Below are 25858 nucleotides of genomic sequence, written 5' to 3'. Positions count from 1 at the left end.
TCGACGCGCAACAACGCCTCGCTCCCTGCATGGGGTCCGCCTGCTACCGCGCCTCGGCCGCCTCGGCCGCCCTCGTCGTGGGAGCCTTGCAAGGCACCAAGTAGGCGGCGCTGCATGCCATGTGTGCGACCTCCATGTTCAGCCCTACTCTTGAGGGCTGTGACAACTGCACTCGTCATTTTAAGCCACACAATCATTACTGCTGCACCGCACTAGTTTTTTTTTTATTCATTTCCTTCGCGAATTACGACTATCAATTCCATGGTGGAGACGGTCGCGTTAGAATAATTCCATAATCAAGGGTTCGGCGAAAGTTCGTCTGGTCAGGCATGGATGGGATGGACTGAGTTACGGTCACTAACCAAGCCTGCAGAAGTAATTGATGTTTCGGAATCGCATACTGGTTACTTGTTCACTGAGCTGCACAAGGAATCGTTGTCAGTTATGTAGCCGTCACGAGACGTAATGAGTGTGCGTAAGCGGCCGGCACAGCCCTTCTGTCCGGTACAACGTAGTTGGCGTGACGCACGCTTGTTACATCACATAAGTGACGAAGATTCCTTGTCAGTTCAGTTCAGTTTAGTTTATCAGGGTTTAACGTCCCAAAGCGACTCAGGTTATGAGGGACGCCGTAGTGGAGGACTCCGGAAATTTGGACCACCTGGGGTTCTTTAACGTGCACTGACAGCGCACAGCACACGGGCCTCTAGAATTTCGCGTCCATCGAAATTCGGCCGCCGCGGCCGGGATCGAAACCGCGTCTTTTGGGTCAGCAGCCGAGCGCCATAACCACTGAGCCACCGCGGCGGCTTCATGGGATGAAGTGAATCACGTTAACTGACCAAGCTTGAAGAAGTAATTGGCGTTTCGGAACCGCGTACGGGTTCTTCGTTCACTGAGTTGGACAAGTAATAGTCGTCACTTATGTAGCCAGAGCGTGACGTAACGAGTGTGCATAAACGGCCAGCATAGTCCCTTATGTCCGGTTCATCATAGCTGGCGTGACGCATGCTTGTTACGTCACGCTCGTTACGCCACATAAGTGCCGACGATTCCTTATCAGTTCAACTAAGTGAACAAGGAACCCGTGTGCGGTTCCGAAACGTTAATGACTTCTTCAGGCTTGGTCAGTGACCGTGATCCACTTCAGAATAATTTCGAAAGGCCGCATTTGCTAGGAGTAGGAGCTTTAACTAAGAAATTTAGAAGCCTCATGATCGATCATACAAGAGTTCTACGCGATCCTATAGTGAAACAAAACGACTTCTCCAAACCAACCTAAGCGGAGGTACAGGTAAAAATGCACCACGCGTCGTCGGTGCTTCAAAGGCTCACGCATTGTGTGGAACGTGCCCGTAGTTGTACAATGAAAGGGAAAATAAAAAGGAGCTGTCATATCTACGGTTAGGCTAGGTTAGGTTGGCTTAGCATATCGTATTCGATTTGCTTGAGTTGCATCGAGATGAACTGAACGCCCGAAATGGGCTGAGCTTGACAGAATTACGTTTGAATAGGTACCCTTATTTAACAACATTTCGGAAGCAGCGAAACGCTGGGCTCGCCCTCCGCTGCGTATCAAATGTCGGCAGTTAGGGTCAATCTGCAGGACGAACTGAATAGTTTCTCCGTAATGGCCTGAGTTCGTAAGAGTTAAGTCATGTTAAACCGGTTTGATTTCGTTAACTTTTATTTATTTACGATATTAAAAAGTATTTTCCAGCTGGCGTGAAAAGGAAACGAAAAATACGCACTGAAATTCCTAAGTGTTGACCTAGTTTGGCTCAAATGACCCCCGATATCGTTTAGTTAAACTTTGGAATGCGGAACTCGAAGTGGCGTGAGCCCTACAGAGCTGAACTGGAGCGCACCGGAAGAGTTTACTGAACCCTGTGGAGGCTGTCGGTCACCGCTTGCCCTTTTTCCTCTTCTATTCCTTTTTAAGTGAACCTAAATGGGTCAACTAGCGTAGGGTTAAACAAACTTACTGTTGATCTGGCTGAAGCAAAGCAAAAATACAAATACAGTTTGAACAGTACCTTGCCATACGTCTTCTCGCAGATAAAGGTCGTTGCCTATAGCAAAGCGCAATGGCTGCTAGAGCAACCCCAGAGCAATAAGGTACGATTACGTCGCGGAATTTATCACGTGGTCTAACTGTTCTTGACTGCCACTAATGGGCGTACGTTAAGGGAACAATTAGGACAACTGCGCCCGGATATCGTTCTCGGTAAAAATTGCATCTCTGGTCCTTTCTGGCTATTTTGACGTTTGTCCGACAGCAAAAGATAATTTAACGGCGAGAAAATTGGATTTGAAAATCTTCACACCAGTCGATTCAAACCCTTCACCTTTTCACTCGCCAGTCGGTGGCTCAGTGGCTATGGTGCTCGGCTGCTAACCCAAAAGACGCGGGTTCGATCCCGGCCGCGGCGGCTGGAATTTCTTTGGAGGAGAAATTCTAGAGGCCCGTGTACTGTGCGATGTCAGTGCACGTTAAAGAACCCCAGGTGGTCGAAATTTCCGGAGCCCTCCACTACGGCGTCTCTCATAGCCTCAGTCGCTTTGGGACGTTAAACCCCATAAACCAAACCAATCAAACCCTTCATCTTTTCATTCGCCAGTCGATTCAAACCCGTCACCTTTTCATTCGCCAGTCGATTCAAACCATCGGAATGAATGGCGCTGTAGGACAGCCTCCGGGATCCGCAATAAAAATTAGGTAACGACGCATGCATTTCACTTGTGAAATGAGCCGGATGGTGGCGACACCTGTTATTTTGTTTTCCTGTATTTTCTAGGCTATATAACATCCCTTTTCCACGACAGTTGTCTATCTGGTTTATTGGGGCTTGACGTCCCAAAGCGACCCAGGCTATGAGGGACGCCGTAGTGAAGGGCTCCGGAAATTTCGACCACCAGGGGTTCTTTAACTTGCACTGACATCGCACAGTTCACGGGCCTCTAGAATATCGCCTCCATCGAAATTCGACCTCCGCGGCCAGGATCGAACCCGCGTCTTTCGGGTCAGCAGCCGGGCACTATAACCACTGCGCCACCGCCGCGGCTCGACGAGAGTGGTCTATCAGTCGTTATAATACCGTAGTCTATAGGTATACGCCAACTTCAGTTTGTCCTCCTTCTCTTAATAGGCTTCCCGGCGATGGCAACATCAGCCTTACAGCGATGTCAGAGTAGATGTGTCACGGCAACTAATCAAGCACGAATCACCTGCGCCCCGTGGAATCAGTTCACAGCTGTGAGCACGAATTCGAAGCCATCCCACGCTCTCCTGCCTGTCGTAACGCCGGCGCGGCTGTTTTGGAACGCGACAGTCGGAAACGCACCCACGTCCCCACCTCCACCTCCACATCGTCGTACCGCATGGGAGGAGACGCATGCGCTGCTTGCTTCCTCGTGGGATCAATCAAAGCGCGTTGCGTGACTGGACGCCACCGCGGAACGCTGACAGCACGGCCGGACCCTCGAGGTCGGCGCTGGCCCACAAACGGCAGCGTAGACTGAGCAGACGAGGAAACAGAGGAGGAAGAATACTGTGTAGTGGACAGGATGTCAGAGGGGTATCGTGAAGGCTGTTCGGGCTGGAGATGGCAGAAGATTTGGTTAGGGTGGAGTAAGGAAGGGGGGGGGGGGGGGGGGGGGGGGGGGCAATGAGGCGCGTAGTGAAGCAGAAGACGAGAGGGGGGGGGGCCCAGTCGAAAAGAAAAACGACCAAACCTTGTCAAAAACACGACAAAATAGTTTGTAGTTTCGCCGTAACGACAAATTTTTTGTCTTCCAGTATTTTTCTGTAGTACTGCAGTATCTCATGCAGTACTCTTTTTTAGCGTGTGGGTGGAATCATTGGTTGAATTCTCAAAGACTTCAGAGCCGCTAAATTACCTGACGCGAAACGTGCGAACCAGAAGCCATGATACTGAAATAACAAGACAGTGCATTTCGGAGGGGGGGGGGGGGGGGGGGATTTGAACATTTTCATGAAGTGGGTTAGGCTCTTCCAAAGCGACACACACTGCTATACAGAGGGGGGGAGGCGACAACAGCATCTCAGTCACCAATTTAGAAGCGTATGCGCCTTAACGATGAGAGTAAGTATACCAGATATGACTAAATTGATGTCTAGTCCATCAATGTAATCACAGCGAGTGTGCCTTCTCTAGCTATGATTTCGCAAGTGCGGTAAATCTCCGCGTTCATTATTTCGTTGCCATATACACAGCCTCTGTGTGTTATATCATTACATGCCTCTGGAAATGTTATCTCAGGTCCAAGCGAAGTCGGTTACCGAACAGATTTCCACAGGTACGGTGTTTTAGGGCTGCGCAGCAATCAGACAGCAATGATTTGCTTGTATGCGAGCTGCAGCCACAGCTGAACTCACTGTTCCAGACAACACTTTCAATTTTTTTTACTCCTAATAATGAATTACGGCATGACAATGCCAGTTGGTGACGTTGAAATTTAGCACAAACGGCGCGATGCCATTTTGTAAATCGATATAAAAATTCAAGAAAACATTACAAGTAAAATATAAACTTTCCTATCAACTCATTGTTTCTTACAAAGGCGAATTATACTTGACCATAGCTGTCCAACTACATGAACTGATCGGCAAACTGATGGCGCGATAGCATGTTTAATCATTTAGTTATCACGTACCTATGCAAAAGATCTCTAAACTGAGAGCGTAGTGGCTTATTCGCTGCTTTTAAAAATTAGCTTTTGCGCCTCGCCAAAGAAATACCAGCGGCGACCTACGCTACACTTTGATCATCGTGCAGAGTGTTTCAGAGTGCTTACAAGCGAGAGGAAAATTGAGTGCTCTTATCGTCCGATAAGGGCAGCTCGCTGCACTCGTGAGGGCAGGATAACCATCGATAAGCATCAACGTCAAGAGTTACGTCACCCAGCAAAGGGGTCCGCAGCAAAGGTTCAGCTGAAGCGGCGTCTCTGAAACACGCCTCAGATAAAGAAAAGTATGCCCCTAAAACACGTGCATTTCTATTCAGCCGTTATGCCGTACAATTCCCTTTATATGTCACGCCCACCTCACGTGGTGCAGGAAAATGTCGGCGGCCGAATGACGGGAGGAAAGGGGGTATCGCTTGCTCGCAGTCACGTGGTACAGGAAAATGTCGGCGGCCGAATGACGGGAGGTGAGGGAGTGTCGCTTGCTCGCAGTTTCGGTATAACCGCGTGAGGTATAACCTTGCGTCATAAGCGAGGTTATACGTAACGTATGAGGCGGGGTTCTCTCACATAGTGAATGCGAGAGTTAAACAAATCAGACAGTGAACAAACATAGCAAAATGCATTGCTTGCAGTCGTTGGTAATTAATTACTCTGGCACCACAGTCGTTGCTCTGCTACACACGAAGATTCTGCCATTAAGCACTCCCCGCATAAGTAGCGCTGTCATGTGCGCAATCACATCGCTTAGAGTCATGCGAATCTAAACGTACGCATCCTGGAGTCATCCCGTACGTTGCAGATACCTCGTCCGCCTATGGAAGAAAAACTAGAAAGGACTATCACAGGGTACCTAGAACCTTTCCAAACTGAGACCGCATGCACCACTGCCCGCAGTCTGCGCCGCTGTCTAATTAGTTATAAGGCCTTGGTTTAATTATTATTAAAGAACAGACGCTCCGCCATGTGTCTTTGAGGATTTCGTGCAATGATCTGCGAACCTGTGACATCCACGTTGCATGCCTCCACACAATTTGCCGCTAGCTCAATGCATTTAGAAGTGCACAAGGTGTAGTGCGTTTCAAACTAACGAATAATAAGGTCCACATTGTTGCAAATAAATGCTGTGCTGCTCCCTGTGTACAGCCCGGACCAGGATTATCGAGGAACCTGTACAGATTTACTTGCTAGCTGCGTGGCTGCTTTCAGGCGACATAAATGGCAACTACTCCCACCTTTGACAGTGCGCCTTTCAGCGAACACTCGAAACATGTAAATGGGAAGACCCCAACCCCTGTTCCAGGTTTTATTGTCGAGCTGTGGGAGCACTAATTACTTCTTCACTTCCCCGACACCATGCGTTACTTGTAGTTACATCTTGCTGCATTTTGCCAATATTCACCTATGGGACAGAAACGTGGAGGCTAACGAAAAGGGTTCAGCTTAAGTTAAAGGGAGACTGAAGCACTTTTTTTGAAAATCAGGCTGGCAGCGGCGTCCTATAGTTTTTCATGCTGTATGCTCGAATATCGCATCCAAATAAGGCAAAAACAAGCGAGAATTGCCTTTTTTAGCAGAAATATGCGGCCTCTGCCGCGGGGCACGCCGCGCGGCGCGCCGCCGCCCGTGATTGGTCAAGCGAGGTCGTGACGTCACTTTGAGGACTGGAGAAGCTGCCGATGCGGGTCCGGCGCTGCGCTGAGTGCAGATCGCAGCTTTCCGTGGCGTTGTAAAAGCGAATATGGCGACTATTTTTTTACTGACCTCTAAAAAAAAGGATACTACAGTTTGTTCATTCCACGCATCACCTGAAAGCAAAAAAGACACGAGCAAAAAATTCTACGCCTAGCACAAGCATACGCTAGCGTGAAAGACACGTACGCAGATCATGCGTGAAAGGTGCCAGCATAACCTCGGCTGGTATTCTCGGAAAGGAAGGGGTGCGAACAATACTCAAGTCAATTACCACCACCGGACGCCTCCTGGCTCGCCCGAAAGAGCGTCATCCTAAAGAAAAGGCCCAAAGCGCTGTGTACAAAAAATCCTATTCTCACTACCCGGCGTAGGTTGGGGCAAGAAAGTATTTCAAGGAAACGATGAAGCAGCACAAAGCTGATGTCAAAATTAGCGAAGCGCAGTGGCCAAGCACTGCGAGGCATGTGACCACAGGATATTGAAGGAATCATTGTGCGCTGGAAACCAAGCTAAATACGCGCACAAGGCTGCTGCTTCACTCGTGGCGCGTTCAGCAGATGCCAGAAAATATTAATCGCTGGCTCGGAAACGTTCGCCCTTCCTAGATTTGCAGTTTATGTTCAGTGAAGTAGTGGCCAACTATATGTGTGTTTAAAAGCCAAGCTAGCTGCAACTCGTTCGCTGCCACAACTTGAAGAAGAAACCGACTAAGGTTGCGAGACATGATGTTTTTTTTTGCAAAAACTTGGTTGGCATTCATTTCTCTGTTAAATTTGCATCTGAAATCAGAACGTCGAACGCTTTCATTTTAATCGCTTAGATACGATTAAACGAGATCGATGCCGCATATGGAGAGCTTCAATGCTTGCTTGCTTTGCTTTATTGTGTTTTGTTTTGCTTGCTTGCTTGGACACGTCGAACAGAGTACAAAATCACTAACCGAGCCTTGCTGAGCACTCCTCAGGTGGTCTGGCCGCACCTATAAGCTGAGAAGAGCAACACATGCTTGAGCCTCGATTAGGTTTCTGCAGGGGCGTGTTTCTAGTGAGCATGTTTCTGCTTTTAGAAGAGGCGCTTCTTCGAAATGGTGACACGCCTCTCATGCGCGAGGAAATGAAAGGAACTGCGTCATGGTTCAGCCGCGACCGAAATCTCCAGAGATCACATTAGGGACAAGCTCTGCATGTAGCCGGTGTCACGAAAGTGCTTCGAGCAGAGTACGCTTGCTTTGGTCGGCTTGAATTCTTCGTCAAAGCAGCGAGCGCTTGCGCTGCGAGCGTATGATCTTGCGGAAAACAGTGGAAGACGACACAGTCGCGGGCGTAGTTGTTCGTGGACACGAAAGCAGAGTAGTAGGTAGGTAGGTAAAAACTTTATTGATGAACCAAGTAAGGGAAGGAAGCAGGGGAGGTTTGGTTGGCTTGGTTCTTAATCCCGGTTGGCGGCCATCAGTCCATGACTTCTGGCGACCTTCTCCGCCCATTCCACCAGCCTCTTCTGTGAGGCCGGCTCGGAGCTAGAGACCGCGATCTCCCAACCGTCTAGGTCTGTGAGGTTCCAGCGAGATGGTGGTTGGAGTTCTCGGCATATGAATAGTATGTGTTCAAAGTTTGCTCTCGGAGCCCCACAAAGAGAGCATTCGGGCTTGTATTGATCCGGGTGTATTAGTGCCAGATAGGCCGGTGAAGGAAACGTTCTGGACTGGAGTTGCCTCCATATAGTCTGTTGTTCCTTCGTGAGGGTGTGGTGTGGTGGTGGATATGTGAGCCTTTCCTCTCTGTAGTGTAGCGTGATTTCATTGTAGGTGATTAGTCTGTCCCGCGCACAATCCCTCTCCACTGTTCGGCCTGCTCGGTTGACGTACGCTCGAGCAATAGAGTGCGCCTCCTCGTTTCCGGGGTTGCCTGCGTGGGCTGGCACCCAAACTAATTGAATTGGTCTGGGGTCGTGGGGGTTTGATTGGAGAATTTTGTAGGTGGCAGAATGGATCTGTCCCTTTGCAAAATTCCTGATTGCGCTTTTGGAGTCGCTCATTATGAGTGTGGCAGTAGAAGATGCTATGGCCAGTGCTATGGCCGCCTCTTCCGCTTCAAGAGAGGTGGTTGCCCTTATCGAGGCCGAAGCCTTGTGTTTGAGGTCGTATGACACCACGCTTAAGGCGTACGCTGGGTTGCTTGGATATTCTGCCGCGTCTACATAGGCTGCGTCTTCGTTGTCCGCGTGTTTTTTATACAGGGCTTTGGCGCGTGCTTCGCGTCTTTCCCGGTTGTGGGTTGGGTGTACGTTCTTGGGTAGTGGGTGGACGATTAGCTTTTCCTTGATTTGCTTAGGAATGATGTGGGTGTTGTCCGGAGGGGGACCCGTTGGTTTGGTGTTTAATGCGGCTAGAATGTGTCTGCCCGTGTTTGTGGAGGATAGTCTGTCCAATTGTGCTGTGCGGTGGGCTTCAGTCAGTTCTTGTAGAGTGTTGTGGACCCCCATGCGGAGGAGTCTGTTGTTAGAGGTCCCTTGTGGGAGATTTAGGGCCGATTTGTAGGCCTGTCTTATTAGCGAGTTTACTTTGTCCGCTTCCATCTTTGTGAGGTGAAGATAGGGGAGTGTGTATACCATTCTGCTAATCACGAATGCTTGCACTAACCGCCTTAGGTCATGTTCTCGCATGCCTCGGTGCTTGTTTGCTATTCTTTTGCTTTAGCCTGATGGTTTGATGTGTCATGATCGTGAGTTTGGAGAGTGTCTCTGTATTGAGGCCGTTGCTTTGAATGAACATTCCCAGAATGCGGAGTTTCTGTACCTCCGGTACTGGGAGGCCGTCGACCTTCACGTGTATAGAGGGGTTTCCCTTTTTGTGACGGTCCGCGGTCGGGTGGAGCAGCAGGACTTCGGATTTGGTCGGCGAGCATGCGAGGCCTATACAGGCCGCGCACTCGGCTACCGCGTCTGCTCCCGCTTGGAGGGTTTCCTCCATTTCGCCGACATTTCCCGTGGTCGTCCACAGGGTAATGTCATCTGCGTAGAAGGAATGGGACAAATGTGGGATGCGCTGTAATTTTCGTGCCATCGGTATGAGGGTAATGTTGAAAAGTATTGGAGATAAAACGGAGCCTTGGGGTGTGCCCCTGCTTCCCAGGGGGAAGGGGGAGGATTCCGCGGACCCAAACGTTATCTCCGCCGTTCTGTTATTCAGAAAGGCGGTTATGTAAGCGTGTGTTCTAGTACCTACGCCTAAGTCAGATAGGGAGCTTAGTATGGCTGTGTGCTGGACGTTGTCAAACGCTTTCGTGAGGTCTAGGGCTAGTAGTGCTCTCGTGCGCTTGGCGTGTCTAGGATTCAACAGATTCAACACGAGGTACTACTCTGCGAAGAAAGCAGAGTAGTACCTCGTGTTGAATCTGATTCTCAAGGTCGGCTGACACGCTTTGTACGTCACAACGCACGCAGTACGAGGAACAAGGCATGCAGCACGAGAAACAACGCGCGCTGAAAGCTCTCTCGGGTGCGCCGAAGTATCCCCGGCTCCTCAACGTGACGTCACGTTGGCCGACATGGACGAGGTTTCCCTCTCCGCTGTTCTCCTCTCCTGCGGTCGCGCGCGGCGCGGGAGATTTAAACATCGCGTTTTTATTTGGTGATTGCGCCACTGTTTTGGCCAAAATCGAAAAAATAATTTCACAGACGTGATCAGCAATGACACTACTTCAAAACCCTAAAAAATTAGCTGATTCGAAAACCGCCTCAGTCTCCCTTTAAGGACAACGCAGCGAGCTATGGAAAGGAAAATGACAGGTGTAACGTTTAAGAGATCGGAAGCGGGCGGAGTGGGTGAGGGAACAAACGCGGGTAAATGACATCCTAGTCGAAATCAAGGGGAAGAAATGGGCTTGGGAAGGGCATGTAATATGAAGGCAAGATAACCGCTGGTCCTTAAGGGTAACGGAGTGGATTCCAAGAGAAGGCAAGCGTAGCAGGGGGCGGCAGAAAGTTAGGTGGGCGGATGAGATTAAGAAGTTTGCGGGGATTTGTTCGCAACTGGCAAAGGACAGAGTTAGAGAGACACGGGAAAAGCCTTTGCCCTGAAGTGGGTGCAATCAGGTTGGTGATGATGATGAGAGAGATCTCCCTAACTCTAGAGCCGGCCTGTTTAAGTATTTCGATTGCCTGACCGTTCCATGCATAACCGAGCAACCACGAAGGCACTACGAGAGCTCTAGTCCTGCCACCTTGACCTTCGGAAGCGGCCGTCGCGTATTGAACACCGGGAAACACAGGCCGAGACGAAAGAAGGGGTTGCGATGGACATGTAGGGAATATAAAAGGGAGAGGGGGGGTCACAACGCCGAGCAGTAAGTAAACAGCAATGCGTGTACTTATTCGTATTTTTCATGCGCACGAGATTCGCTGGCAACTTCTACAACCCGCTCAGGTGTAGGCGACGTGCGCGCGTGTGCTACCCGTGTGTATACACTATATCCTGCTCAAGTCTGGCCGGCCGGCCGCACCGCTAATGGTCGAAGCTCACGCGACACATATACACACCGTCTCCGCGTGGGTAGGCGTCCATCGGCGGCTCGAGAGAGAACCGTATACACCCGTCGGGGCCAGTATGAGTTTCTTGCGACGTGGACAAGACTCGTACACGAAGTCGACTCCCACGTTCGGCAAACCAACTTTTGGGAAACCGACGAGGGTGTTCCTTAGCCTCGGCCCTATAAACCGGTAAGTGAATATGTGGCGCACGAACGAGTTTGCGGCCATTGTTGTGGAAGGGTCTGAGCGCAGTGAGAAGGGAAAATAAAAACTAGCATTTACGCTATGTTGCGTAATATGCGAGTACCCAGCGATAGCGGTTACGCTGTATATACTCCCGAACAACTTTCTGTGGCTCTACAGCCAAGGTTAGGCAGGAAAGGGAAAGAGACGGGCCTTCGTCCCCCTGCCGTGGGAAAGGACCTACCTCATCTCTAGCGACCCCGTGCCGTCTCTCCAAATTCACCCCTTCAGCACTCCACACCCATAGCCTGAACAACGAACTACCCAATTCCCACCACACGGGGACAAAGGCGCATTTCCTTCAATTCCCTTCCTAGCCTCGGCTGCAGGGCCACAGACAGCTGTTTGGGAGCATAGATGTGCGGTGTCGGTAACAATGTATTAAAAAAAAAAGCAACGTCGCGCATGTAGCACAACGTAACAGTCATCCCCCCCGCCCTCCGCAATCACTCTCCCGTCCCGCTTACACACCCCTCCTATTGCCTTCGCTGTGGGGATGCCTACGCCAACGTTGCGGATTCGGAGGTTTTTGCCATTAACAGCTATCGCTGTAAAAAAGCCCAGCATGAGTGGGAAGAGAAACTGCCCTGTGATTCGTATTCGCCACTCTCTGCTTGGCTTCCTGGCACGTCAGTTGGCATGTTAGCTGGCTATAATCAGTGCATGTGCGTCTGTTTGAAGACTTCTGAGTAGATTTCGACTTGCCACAAATCGTATGCTAAAGTAGATGGGGTTTAACGTCCCAAATGAGTGCTGTGTACACGACCCCACCCAACAAGGAATGTGAACCCGACTCCCACGACGACCGCCGCCAAGACGCTTAGCTACTACATCACATGTAACAAAGCCTGCCGTTCATCACCCAGAAAGCCATTCACCCGTCTACGACCTTCTCACGACGGCGCTAAAGCACGCGGCGGTTTGTTTGGGCTATGAGAACACTTACACAGTGAGGTGGGGTCGAGACACAAAGCCCTGCAGATGTACGCGGTTTATGATCCGTGCGTGACGAGCGTGCGGCGTGGGCGCTTTCTCCGCCTGCGTCGCAGGAACGAACGAAAAGTGTACAGCAAAGACGGTTCCAAAGTGCAACACAAATTTTATGTCGTCCTGTTGCCACAACAGAACTTTCTGTTGTGTTGCACATTCGCCTGTCGTCGCGGAGAAATGCGTTTGTTAGATTCAGGAGAGAAAGATTCACGACAAAGATTTCTGTCGTAACAATATAATTTCTTGTCGTAACCAAACGGTGTCCTGTCGTAACAATAATCACTTCTGTATGTATAGTGTTCAGCAGTCGCTTGTTGGCACAACAAAGTCAGTTGTATAGTTAATGGTTAATGGGGGTTTAACATCCCAAAGCGACTCAGGCTATGAGGGACGCCGTAGTGAAGGGCTCCGGAAATTTCGACCACCTTGGGTTCTTTATAACGTTCACTGATATGTTAAGGAACCCCAGGTGATCGAAATTTCCGGAGCCCTTCACTACGGCGTCCTTCATAGCCTGAGTCGCTTTGGGTGTTAAACCCCATAAACGATTAACCATAGAACTGGCTTTGTTGTGCCAAAGAGCGGCTGCTGAACACTATATATACAGAAGTGGCTGTTGTTACGACAGAATACTGCTTCGTTACGACAAGAAATTCTGTTGTTACGTCAGAAAACTTTGTCGTGAATCTGCCTCTCCTCAATCTAACGAACGCATTCCCTCGACCTTAGCGAATTCTCGTTAGGCAACCAGCAGACGAGGCTTGTCAGAGGAGCTCTAGGAACCTTATCGCATTTGAGACTATTTTTGCAAAGGGTTGCAGGAGCGACTCGGGTGGCAGCAGCTAACGTGGGTTTCTACTTAGTTCCACGCTACCGTCTATTTTGTCCAAACCAACCGACAGACTGCACCAAGGTCATGTACGCGTACCCAACCGAACATAAATCGAGTGCAAGCCAGTGTAGCGCCGCATGACATTGCCAGTGTGTTCAGACGATGGATCCGGCTTGCTGCGCGAGAATTATGCTGTGTTTGCTACGTAGCTTGCCCAACCAACTGCCCGACTCAGTGCCGTGGCCGCCAGACCTAAGTGTCTCTGCATTTTCCTCTACAGGCGAAAAATACTCGTCAAGAGAATATATCTGTGTGTTTGCGCACAGGATCTTGCTTCGAGCAGCGAGCCGGCGTCCGTCCCGACGCGCTGCAAAGTTGTCTGTAGTCGTATACCACTAGCGAAACTACGCTTCAGAAACAACTCGTCTCCTGTGACGATATGCTGGGAACTACAGTAGGTTACAGCTCAGCAGTCGTCCATGCCTTAACCTTAAAGTCCCTCAAATAGATGCCAAAATTCCTATTTTAAGACCTTTTACCCCTGCAGCAGCTTGAGAATGCCGTCAATTTGGTAAAAGTGAGACACTTTCGCTTCTTAAAATTCCCCTGGAACTCCGTACAAACTCCCCTTTCGCCGGATTTCACCCTTCAAATTCCCTGAGAAGGGGAAAATTCCCAGAACGAAACCATGTCCAACATTCTCGCACAAAAATTTAGCAAACTCGAAAATTGTAATACACTCTTATGGAAATCTTGGAGGTAATGGTCCATTCTTCTGAAATGTAGCAAAATCTTTCTTTTAAAGTGCTTCCATCGATCGCATCGAACAGTTAAGACTGCCATAGAAAACGAATGGAGAACGATTTTGATGACAGCAAAAACGTTAATAGAAAACAATATGCAAGACTGCCATCGGGTGATCCGCGGTTATATGGATTGTTATAGTGAAACCTTCCATTATACGAAAAATTGCGTTCGAAAACGGTTTCCGGCTCAAAAGTGCTTTTGTCCACAATTGTTCGGTATGATCACTGACAAAGCTCAAGAGAAGCGGCAAATGCACCTCAGAGGAGGCCCTTCATACTATGGCATTGTCTTACTGTCATAACATCGCAGAGAGCTGTCTACATTAGGACACAACTCAAGAAGACAGCGCCGTATGGCCCTCAAAGAACACCCTCTAGACAATGGAGTCGGCAGGTTATCATGACGTCGCGATTAATGCCCAGGCTTGAAACCCCTGGCGGTTGGCAGGTGCTACAGTGAAACTAAATTACCCGCCACGTCATGACAATCGGCCAACGCTATTGGCTGGATGGCCTCCGTTGAGGTTCATCTGCCCCTCCATTCCTGTCTTGACTTTGCCCCTTCATTTACCCCTTCATTCTTGACTAGTATCCGACTGTAGACCGCACCTGCTGTAGCGACCGTGTGGACTGTGACGTCATCGCAATACGTCGAGGCCATCGGTTGGAGGGGTACCTCCTTTCAGGGGAATTAGCCAGTTAGTTATTGAGAGGCCTGCTAGCTCCCTCTGGACAACGAACAGCCTGCTTCAACCATTAGCAATGTCTTCTACACCTACGCGAACATTTTTGTGGGGCTACTAGAATCTAAACTTCTAAATTCATTTCTAAAAAAACCACATATATACCTGCGGTACATAGACGATATTTTCATGATATGGGAGCATGGGGCTGAGACCCTGAAGGCATTCGTCACACATTTCAATTCATGCCACTCCAGCATTAAATTCACCTTCAACTCCTCGAAAACGCAAGTCAATTTCCTTGACACCACTGTCCATTGAGAAAATAGCAAGCTCAAAACCACACTTTACAGGAAGCCTACTGACCGACAACAATACTTAGATTTCACTAGCCATCATCCAAGACACTGCAAACAAGGTATATTCGTAGGACAGGCAACGAGACTAAGAAGAATATGTAGCGACGACGATGACTACCTGAAACACCTCCACTCGCTAAAAAACACACTAATCACCAGAAACCATCCACAGACAACCCTTAATAATGCGTTCCAACGAGCAACCACTTTGAAACGAGATGTAGTTCTTAAAAAACGAACAAAAGCTAACAGTCAACGACCTCCTGCACTTATAACGAAATACTCAAACGCGCTTCCAAACATAAACAATATCCTGCGGAAATACCACCCAATTTTAACTGGTAACGACCGTCTCAAGAAAATATTTCCCGACGCACCAAGGGTAACATACAGACGCAACACAAACCTGAGGGACATCCTGGTGCATGCTAGGCTCGGTAAGAAACCACCACCGACAGTAACTCCATGCTCTCGACCTAGATGCAAGACATGCAAACATTTACAAAGGGACACTACGGTTAAAAGTACGGCAAGCGATTTCAGTTTCGATATAAAGACCAGTTTTGACTGCACATCGTCCAATATTATCTACATGCTCCAGTGCTCCTACTGCCAGAAACAATATATCGGAGAAACCGGACAAACAATGAGTGCCAGATTAAACGGGCACCGGGCTGACACAACACGGAATGAACAGAAGGCAGTGTCGACCCATTTTAATCAACGCCATCACAAATTCGACGAACTCAAATTGTTCATTCTTCAGTCAGGCTTCAAATCGACTAGGGACAGAAAATACAGAGAAGCATTCCTAATCCACAAATTTAAAACACTGCAACCAACAGGGATTAACATGTCCAGAGGAAACCTGGAATCTCTCAGGTACATTCCAGGGTTAGCATAATTTTAAATTAACAAATGTCTTGCACGTGGTCAGACCATTTCCTAGAACCTCACATAAGTATATTGTCGCTCTTTGCACCCTTCCCACGTCATATCTTCCACCACATTTCCGGCCTTGTCACCATCTCCCTTTGTTCACCTTTTTTCTTTTTCTCCTAATCCCCTGCTACCAGTTCTCGGAAACCATGACACTCCTGTTACCCCCTCCGCCCCCACTTTTTGGCTTTCTCTGAACACGAGCCATTTCCCCCCCCCCCCCCTGCCTTGTCCTTCCTTGGAAATGCCCCCCTTCCTTTCTCCTTCCAGTGCCAGCCTATTTTTTTTTTTTTTGCCTTGTACTCATTTCCCTGTACCACGCTGACTAATCCTCTTATCTGAGTTTTGCAGGTTCACCTAGCGCCTCCCGCCCCCCCCCCCCCCCCCCCCCCCCCCCGTCGCAGCCCCTTCAAAGCCTTTTGTTCATTACACACCCCCCGGATATAAGTTGTTCCACTATTGCAGCTTAACGAATCAAGATTCACCTCCCACCCCTTCCTGACACGCATCCCCTCCCACACCACTTTCCTTCCCCACCCCCGGGGCCTTCCTCCTCGGAGCGAAGGCCCTATTTAATCCCTGCCGATGATGAACGCTTTGCCCAGACGAAGACAAGTCCCCTTGTCGAAACGTTGGCTCTAGCAACCTGAGGTTTTCCCCTCCCTTGTTCATTTTGTGATCGCCAAGGACCATCTACCGCACCCTCTTTCTACCATGGTCTACAGGAGTATGTTATTTTAGTTCGTCTGCCCGCCACCAGGTGAACGATACTCCGTGTACATTCCCCACTTCTCGCAGAAGTGGCATAGAAAATCCTGACTCTCCGCGCAGGTTGTCCGGTCCGCCGCAGGCGATCAGGGCGGCCGAGTCCCGCGGCGCCTCCACCACCGCGCAGGGCCACCACCACCACCACCAGCCGTCGGAGCAGGCGGGAGAGGCGTCCACTGCCGCCGCCGCCAGCGCTATGCCTCCGGTGCGGACCCACCTCAAGGACAACTCGCCACTGAGCATCGGCAGCCCGCAGCGCCCTCTACAGTACCCGGAATCTTCCGTGACCACCGAGGTTTCGGAGGCGGGGTGAGAGCAAGGCCCAGTCTTGCCTTACACTTGCATTAGGCTGAAAGATACGGGTGACTCAAGGTAATTCAAACCCGCTTACATCGAACTTCCGCTTTATGCGAACTGACGCTACGGTTCAATTCACACACACACAAAAAGATTACTAGACAGAATCCCCTCAACTTCAAAGGCTTTTGGTCCCCTTCGAGTTCTAGTTATCGAGAGTTAACTATGTGGATTATCGCCCTTTCATGCAACTAAAGGGTTGTTTCGAATATTTCCTGATTCCTGTGCGGTAGGTATGCAAGTATAGTAGGATACAACTTAAAAAAACAGCAGTTGCTAACACTGGGCCGCGGTCCGCGGCGTCCTGTATTACTCCGCTGGCCAATTGCAACTGTAAACGAAATCAGCTTTTTAATGTTTGACTATATCAAACAATCCACGTATCAAAATAATAGAGCTCATAATTCTTTTTCTTGTTATAAGCTTCTTGTTTAGGTAAGAAGAAACGTTTAAGCAGCGGACTACTTTTTTGTCGTGGAGGAATTCTGTGTGCAGAGGCTGAATGTGGGCGGAGCTTCACTGCAGACTTAAGTTGTATCCGACTATAGAAAGAAGTGGCATTTGAGCTTCCTAATGATATGGGAGGGTGACTATGCGGATTATCGTACTTTCATGAAACTAAAGAGTTGTTTCGGATATTGTTTCCTGATTCTTGCGCGGTAGGTAGCAAGTAGAAAAAAGTGGAATTTGAGATTATTAGTGATATGGGAGGATGACTATGCGGATTATCGTACTTTCATGCAACTAAGGGTTGTTTCGAATATTGTTTCCTGATCCTTGCGCGGTAGGTATGCAAGTAGAAAGAATTGGCATTTGAGTCTAGAGAGATGGGAGGATAATTCAAGCAAGGCTAATGTTTGTAGTTAGCGTCCACCTGTGCCCAACCATGCGGTTGCACGGTAAAACCAAATATCTTGCTCGAACCTTCTCTGTCGAAAACCAAAATGTCCTGGGGAAGAGGTAGCAACGTGGACCGTTATCACCACGGTCGCTCGACCATCTGCGCCAACCACGCAGGCCAATAGAGTGCAGGACAAGGAATAATTTATCAGAACGCTTTCTCCAACTTGGCAGTCAGCGCTGCGCTGTTCAATGCGCAGCCCAGCAGGACACATGCAGGGTTTATCAAGTACGCGAACGATAAGCCTTGCCTTAGAACTCTATAGGTTAAATGTTTCAACGCGGATAACGGTGACGGATATAGTGGCCACGAATCTATTGAGTACTGGAAGCAGTAACCACATGTCTCCTCAGGGTGCGAAATGAGCCTACGACTGCGTAGTTGCTTTTCCAAGGCGCCTTATTCGGCAAATTCATGAGCGGGAGAACAAATAATTTATCAGCAACGGCGAAATACAAACGGGCGAATTGCAAAATGGGCTCGATCTTATCGTGATCGCTTAAGCGTCATGGCGGCTTCTGTCGAATTAGGAAGTGAGCAGACACGATGTACAACGTTCACTGACGATCGAGCTCAACAACACGTATATGAGGAGATTTCCTTTTTTTTCTCGAAACGAGCCAAATCCACCTCGACAGAAACAGACAAAAACGCGGACTTTTTATTTTATGTGATATGCCTTGAAATGCTAATTACACGTCCCATTTAATTTTGATAGTTTTTTTTTATAAGGAAAGGTCTATGAGCGCACTTACAATTACAGCTGCACTGTGCTTAAATTCGTTGTCTGGGTACGGCTCATCCAGAAAAAAAAAAAAAAAACTATCCCCAGCAGACGTCTGTAGCTGTCACCTGTTGCACTTCGCTGAGGCAAGGGCACCCACGCTGCCTTCGAAAGATAAAAAAAAAACAAATTCAAACATCCGTGTTCCTCGTCTCCACCTGAGAGCGGAAAAGCCGTTAGTCACAACGCCCTGCCGGGACTCCGTCGGCTTCTCCACTGGGCGCTCCTTCACCCGCGGCCCCTCCGTACACCTAAGCTGTGAAAGGTGTAGTGACGTCACAGTGACGTCAGGCCGGCACAAGACAAGCGAAGAATGAAATGGCGGCGCGAGAAAGCTGTGCGTGATCTGTAGAGTACACGTAGAAACAACTCGAGCGGCCAGGGAAAAAATAAAGATGAAAACGAGGAGGACACGTATAGCGTACGCGCTCTGCTCAGCGTGGAATGCCCGAGCGAGATTCCTTTGACTCCTTTCACAGTCTGGCGCTCGGCTTCGTCACGGAGTCAGCGCCGCCGTTTCCGTGACGCACTCCCCCGCGGCAGGAATTGCAACGAAGAGCAGAAACGCGGAGGGAAGAAGAGACGGAGGAGGAAGAGACGCTGAGTTGAACCCGACAGATATCCTTTTATTACGTCGCCGCTGCAATGAAGGGCATCCAGCCAACACGCCTCGAGCGTTAAGCTGAGCGCCGCGTGTACTGCCGCATTAGCGCGAACTTAAGCAGCATGGGGTCCAGAGCGCTCCCATTTATACCTGTTTCTTACGGCTTCATCTCAAGGAGAGAAAAAAGAGAAAATAGCCAATTCCCAACTAAAAGGTGACTATGATGTCGAAATATTTCAAGCGCAATAGCGAAGTCGAGTAAAGGGAGGAAGGGGGGGGGGGGGGGGGGGGGGGGGGGAACGAACCGGTATGTGTCGACACGAAAACTAGATAACTAGGCATTTGCCCATAGTCGGATACAAGCGAGAACGAAGCGGCAAATGCCCCTCAGAAGGGGCCTTCCAGGCAATGGTGTGGATTCATTCTCATGACGTCGTGGTAAATCCTCTTACACCTGCTACTGCGACATCGCAGGGGGTGGCGGATGAAAGGGTGGTAATCACGGATTAATCGGACTAAGCACTTTGCCGTGAAAATCGGAAAATCGGCTGGTTGGAGGGCCTACTTGTGAGACCCAGGTTGCTCTTACCGAGCAACCTCTCACAATCAACCATTAATTTAACTGCCACCTGCCAGGGTGGTTAGTTTGCTCACAATCCGGTGGGTAGGGTGTGATGACCACACCTGACCTACCTTAAGGTTACTAAACTATAAACAGAAAGGAGTAAAAAGGGAGTAATAGGTGTCCTCTAGCGCACACCCTTTATAAAAGAAGGTGCACTAGAGGACAACTTACTCCCCTTTTTACTCCCATGTAGGTGTATTTGTGTTTAGAGTGTAGGTTATCCACCTAGTAACATATATGTATTGCTTCTCCAGGGGTGGCTGCCTGGGCCGCCCTATTTATCCCTCACAGCGCCGACAACGCCGACACCAACGGGGCCTCTGACGCTATCGCGGCAAAATAGCAGGAGACGGTGGATAAATCTGCGTTGTTTCGGTATGCCTGACCGCACGGTGACTGAGGAGGAAGCGTGCGCTGCTCGGAGCGCTTTGCTCAACGCGCAGAACGCGGCAGCGCAATGCGCGACCTTCGTTGTCCCTCCCGGGCCGCCCAAGAAGGAAGGAGAGCGCCTCCGGCGTCTTTTTGTCAGCGTTGGGCAAGTGTGTCGGCAGTCGTGCTTCGTTCACACAAACGAAGACGGGTCGGTTGCATAACCTGGCTATAGAAGAAGCAGCTAGCGAGCCGGACACAGATGAATTCGCCACACCATCGTAAATCGAGACAATTTCCGCTCTGGTCGATAAGCCATGCTGATTAGACGTGGCCTGTGCCAGGCACGGTAACCCTATATCGACATCCTTATCTAACCTTTATCTCATCTCTCAGGTACCCCCGACAGAGTGTGCCTTCTTCCCCTGGTGTCCATTCTGATGCCCTAACACATTATCGGTAACCTGTTCTCCGCATTAGCTTTCTACCCGAAGTCAATTCTCTACTCTTGATTTCCGCCAGGATATCAGTCACTCGATTTTGTTGAAAGTTGAAAAGTTGAAAGTTGAAAGTTTATTGAGTAATACAATAAATGTTACAATTGTATACAGCGAGAGGTCCCATGGTACAAGACCGCGGGCGGGACCTCCCATGAAAATAAATTTCAATATGCAACATAATATAAAATACACAACACATTAATTAGCGACGAAACAATAAATATGGGTACATAATGTAATATTAGTTACTGAAATATTTAAATACAAACAATGTAATGCACGATAATGTAAAATAAAACACAGATGCCGCGATACATAGAATCAATAACATAACAAAAAAATCACAAATTAAGAAGGAAAAGCTTTAGTTTGACCTTGAATAAAGAAAGCGTATTAGTTTGTTTGACGTCTATGTTTAAAGAATTCCAAAATGATACGGATGAAAAATGAAGGCATTGTTTGCCGTAGTTAGTTCTGACCTTAGGTAGTAAAAAGTTATTACGCATCGCAAAACGTGTGACGATGTTGCTCATGATCGTTTTATACCGAATGCACCGTTTTATACCGAATACAGGAGCTGCTATTATCTGCTTATACTTCGTTTTCATCACACAGTATTTTGTACATACAGTTCAAGCCGCGGACAGCAGGCAAGTCCGATGAGACGACGCAACACCTCGCATGGGCCAGTCATAACAAAAACTTTGGCGCTACAGTTCAACGGACTCGGCCCTCTGCACTTCAATGGCAGCCATTTAGCGTCAGGAGACCCAGGGGGCGCGATATAACGGAGCAAATAAAAATACAGGCGACCAAGATAAGAGCGACTGCCTGCAGAAGCACCAGTCATTATAGCTGCGGCTCGGCAGCTGCTATCTAAATACGTGGCTACGCGATATTTATTCGGCAGCTGCTGTTGCGCTTCATACGACTTTTGCAGCATTAGAAGACCAACTGACTTAAATGTATACGGCAACTGTCCGAAACAGAACCTGACGTGGTATTTAGTCGAAATGACGAAAATCTAAAAAATTAATTCTGAGAATTGATTTCTGCAATCTTTACCTCCACTAATCCACCGCGGTGGATTACACACTGAACTTGATTGTTTTTTTGTTTTTTTTTGCGATTTCATTAGGAAGGCTCGCGATATCCACGTGATATGTTATGTGAACTATCGCGACTGCACAATGTAAACAATTGACTAAAAGAAACCTCAGTCCACACAAAAAAAAAAGCCAGCGTTTAGACAAGGGGATTGATTTCATCGTGGCAAACGCTCTCAATCACTGGCAGGTGTAACGTATAGTACTCCGTTCACTACAAGGAGAAACCGGGTTGGGGATGAGGGTGCGGCTTGGGGAAGATAGTAAGGTGGCGAACTTGAACTTCAAACCACTTTTGTCCGAGCGGAAGGCTGACCTCGATAAACGGAAAGCGGGGTTAATTTGAAAGCTTCCACTTCCCCTTGCGGTATGCGGACAACTCTTTTCGCTTCTTTCGTCATCTTCAGAGACATGGGCCTGCCCCAGTTAACCAAGCCCGCTCCGGACTTCTGCGGCATTGCTGTCGTCGATGGCCAGTTCAAGGAGATCAAGCTGTCCGACTACAAGGACAAGTACCTGGTCCTCTTCTTCTACCCACTTGACTTGTAAGCAAGAAGCGCTAAATTTACTAGACACACGTTTATGTGGTGCAGGTAGAAGCAATATGAAAGGGAACACGCGAGCCCGTGGCGACGGGGGCCGATCAAGGGCCTGTGGCTGTTCTAAACAGTGGAGGCACGCCCTGTTGGGCTTTCGTGCCATCTGCTTTAGAAAAGTCGTGTGCCAGCTATGCACGCCACACTTATAAAAATGGTCTGTAGACAGTCTATAAACTTCAAGTGTGGCATAAAAATGGTCTGTAGACAGTCTATAGACTTCTCATATAGAGTCTATTTCCTTCCTATAGACATTTGTTTTTGTCTGTTCATAGTCTATAGATTGTGTATAGACTATAAAGGCTACTAAAAGTGCATTACCATAAATCTATATGTTGTCTGTAGACTGTATATAGCATTTCTATTGCCTATAGACTGCTCTCTAGGGTTTACCTACAGAGAGTTTATAGACTTTTAGACAGAAGACTATGGACAGTCTATAGACTGTCTAATAAAATTTTTGTAAGGGCAATGTGCTCGTTCAGCGCGTATTCCACTTTTCAAGTAGGAAGACACTGTTCTTAAAATTCTTAAGTGTCTTAAAAATTGGGGCGGCTTGCCTCTCTTCCATGCGAAGGGGCGTGCCGCCAATTTTTAGAACAGCAACAAGCGCGCGATGGGTCGCATCGCCACAAGCTCGCGTGTTCCCTTTAATATACCTTCCAGCTGTACACTCTTGCATGCATCCTCCGGTCAACATCGTCAGATTCCACAACGTTGTTCTGGAAGCTTCAGTTATGTAAGCCAATGCAGACCATGACATTAATTGCACATCGTTAACCAATTAACTAGCGTTAGTTATTTCCACTGCTGCCTCTGACCACGTGACCGCATCCTCCTTTCAGCACTTTCGTCTGCCCCACGGAAATCATTGCCTTCAGCGACAGTGTCGAGGAGTTCCGCAAGCTAAACTGCGAAGTCGTCGCATGCTCTACCGACAGTCACTTCTGCCATCTAGCATGGTACGTTTACTGTGTTTATTACCCACACTGCCACGTTTGTGTGCTTCGCTAAATTATGCAAAAACTTCGAAGAACGCAGTAGAAAAGAAAAAAAAAACTAAACAGAGCTCCTTTCTTATGGTGTGTGTCTGTGCACAGCTCCTAAGTTATTCTGCAACAACATCCTCTATAGTCTCTACCTCGTTCAATAAATCGGGAGCCAAGAAAATTACCAATTCCCACGTTTCCTGTACATTAATTTTAGAAAATCAGTATCAGTACACTGGCTTTTTAGTTCGCTGCATTTTATTTCTTTTCTATTCACACTGTTTGTTTGATTGCTTAGCATATTAACGGTAGAGCGTTAAAGCTCCCGTTGTACTGAAAATCCAGGTCATCGTCGTTGTGAGCGAAAAATCCCCGGAGAAGCAAGCAAACAAGTGGGCCACCTAGGTCACGTGACCTTGACCTGACCTGGCAGCTAAATTTAGGATTGGTCACTCGGGACGAGCAACCTGGGTCGCACAAGCCCCACAGGGGGCAGCACCTGCCATAGAAGGGCAGTGGTGGAGCTTAATCCCATCTATACATCTAGCTTCAGTTTTTCTATAGAGTTTCTTACTATTACCTAGAGGGAAAGCTGGCGGCGCTGCACTTCAGCCACCATGGACGCCCAAAGCATCATGGGGCGGTGAGCTACTTGTTGCGGCACAGTCGTTGTTTTTCAGGAACAAGGAGTGTCATTACTAAGATGTTTCATTCCAAAAACGCTGTCCGTGTGTGCGCAGACGACTTTGGCGCGAACGCAGTGTGCAAAAGCCATAGTAGTGAAAACGCGATGACACACGACGCCAATAAAAGGTTTTACTCTTCCGAAATACCATTAAAAAACCTCTTAAAGTATCTAAGCAACAAAATTTTTTTTGAAAACATATTTACTTTTAAAAGTGCGCTTGTTAATTACGAAGTATTAGTTTTTTTAGTGTTCATCACTTGGCCAATAGGAAAGCTAGTCATCTCTTATTTTGGGCAAACTTTGCACTTAAATGCTTTTCTGCTCGTTTGTTGCAATCATTAGACAAGATATTGAATGTTAGGACATTCGTAGTTATCGAACAGCTTTATTTTTCTATTATTTTTTGGCCAAAAGATGTAGTTCAGCAGTCGGTAGCTCACCGCCCCATGATGCTTTGAGCGCCCATGGTGGCTGAAGTGGTCTCGAGGGGTCTCCGTGCAAACTCCCATAGAGGGGTAGCCAGCTTTCCCTCTAGGTCAGGGGTTCTCAAACTGGGTTCCCCGGAACACAGGGGCTCCGCGGGCTGTCTTCTTGTGTTCCGCGAGAACCCTCACTGGCCCTGACCCGGCAGCTGATATGAGACTGGCTCTGAGTGCTACTGAGCCACGCTTTGACTTGCTCTTAAAAGGGAAGCAGTACCACCCATCACATTAGTATTTGTATTAATCTGTGCAATAAACATTTAACTTTTGCAACTCTCTCTTTGCAAAAATGCATTCGACAACATTGCTGGTAAGTGAAAGCAGGGGGGGGGGGGGGGGGGGGGGTTCCTCCAAGCAAAAAAGTTTGAGAACCCCTGCTCTAGGTAATAGTAAGAAACTCTATGAGTTTTTCACCCCATTCACTCTCAATTCTTGCTGCTGCCTTTGTTCAGGATCAACACACCTCGCAAGGAAGGGGGCCTCGGCCAGATGAAAATCCCGATCCTGGCTGACAAGACCTGCAGGATTGCAAGAGCTTATGGTGTCCTGAAGGAAGACGACGGTGTTCCTTTCAGGCTGGTGTTCCACATTTCCTATTCTACACTGTGAAGAGTTTAACGGTGCAAGATGTTCTCCTGATAAAGGCTACACAAAGACCTTGTATTCCTGCATGCTTCATCTTACTGCCACATTTTGTGCCTTCATTCCCATTAAGCAACTTCCCCAATGCCTCATCTTTGTCCATTCCATGCAGGGGCCTTTTCATAATTGACAACAGGGGTATCCTGCGGCAGATCACAATGAACGACCTTCCCGTGGGTCGCTCTGTTGAAGAAACACTGCGGCTTGTGCAGGCCTTCCAGCACACAGACAAGTACGGAGAAGGTACGCTTAGCCTTTCAGTATATCCTCTTGAGTTCTTCTTCGATCTGTTATAGTACCAGCCACTATGGCATAATACCTTTCACCTTGTTACTGCCCAGTGTGCCCAGCCAACTGGAAACCGGGTCGAGACACCATGAAGCCAGACCCCAAGGGCAGCAAGGCCTACTTTGCCAAGAGCAACTGAGCCCCAACTGTTTCTGCTTCAAGCCAAAGCCGACTGTCGTTCCCCGTGTTTAAATGTGACCTTCCATTGTTCAGCCGCGTTTTCCTTTTGTGTGTGTGTGCTTCGTGCTAACTATTAAAGCGACACTTTTCATGTACTACTGCCGCCACACCCTTTCATATGCTTCACAGAGCGCCCCCGTGCATGGATTTTTTAAGATATTTCGTAATGAATTCTATGCTAAGTAGTGAATGAGAAAT

The 25858-nt window shown here is 48.5% G+C and overlaps 1 protein-coding gene across 1 annotated transcript; it reads left to right on the top strand.

Moving 5' to 3' along the window:
- Window positions 1-25755, top strand: LOC149366088 (peroxiredoxin 2-like). Its single transcript, XM_089551190.1, has 7 exons — window positions 1-100; window positions 16613-16858; window positions 22203-22340; window positions 23237-23353; window positions 25003-25125; window positions 25305-25435; window positions 25534-25755. Exons 1-7 carry the CDS (start codon window positions 30-32, stop codon window positions 25617-25619), a joined length of 912 nt encoding a protein of 303 aa, XP_089407316.1. The 5' UTR covers window positions 1-29; the 3' UTR covers window positions 25620-25755.
- Window positions 25756-25858: the final 103 nt, after the last annotated feature.

This window comes from Amblyomma mixtum, chromosome 1 (assembly GCF_055824585.1).
Source record: "Amblyomma mixtum isolate Tamu chromosome 1, ASM5582458v1, whole genome shotgun sequence".
Lineage (NCBI taxonomy): Eukaryota > Metazoa > Arthropoda > Arachnida > Ixodida > Ixodidae > Amblyomma > Amblyomma mixtum.
Note: the sequence above shows the minus strand (reverse complement) of the source record. Positions and strands in the feature narration are given on the sequence as shown.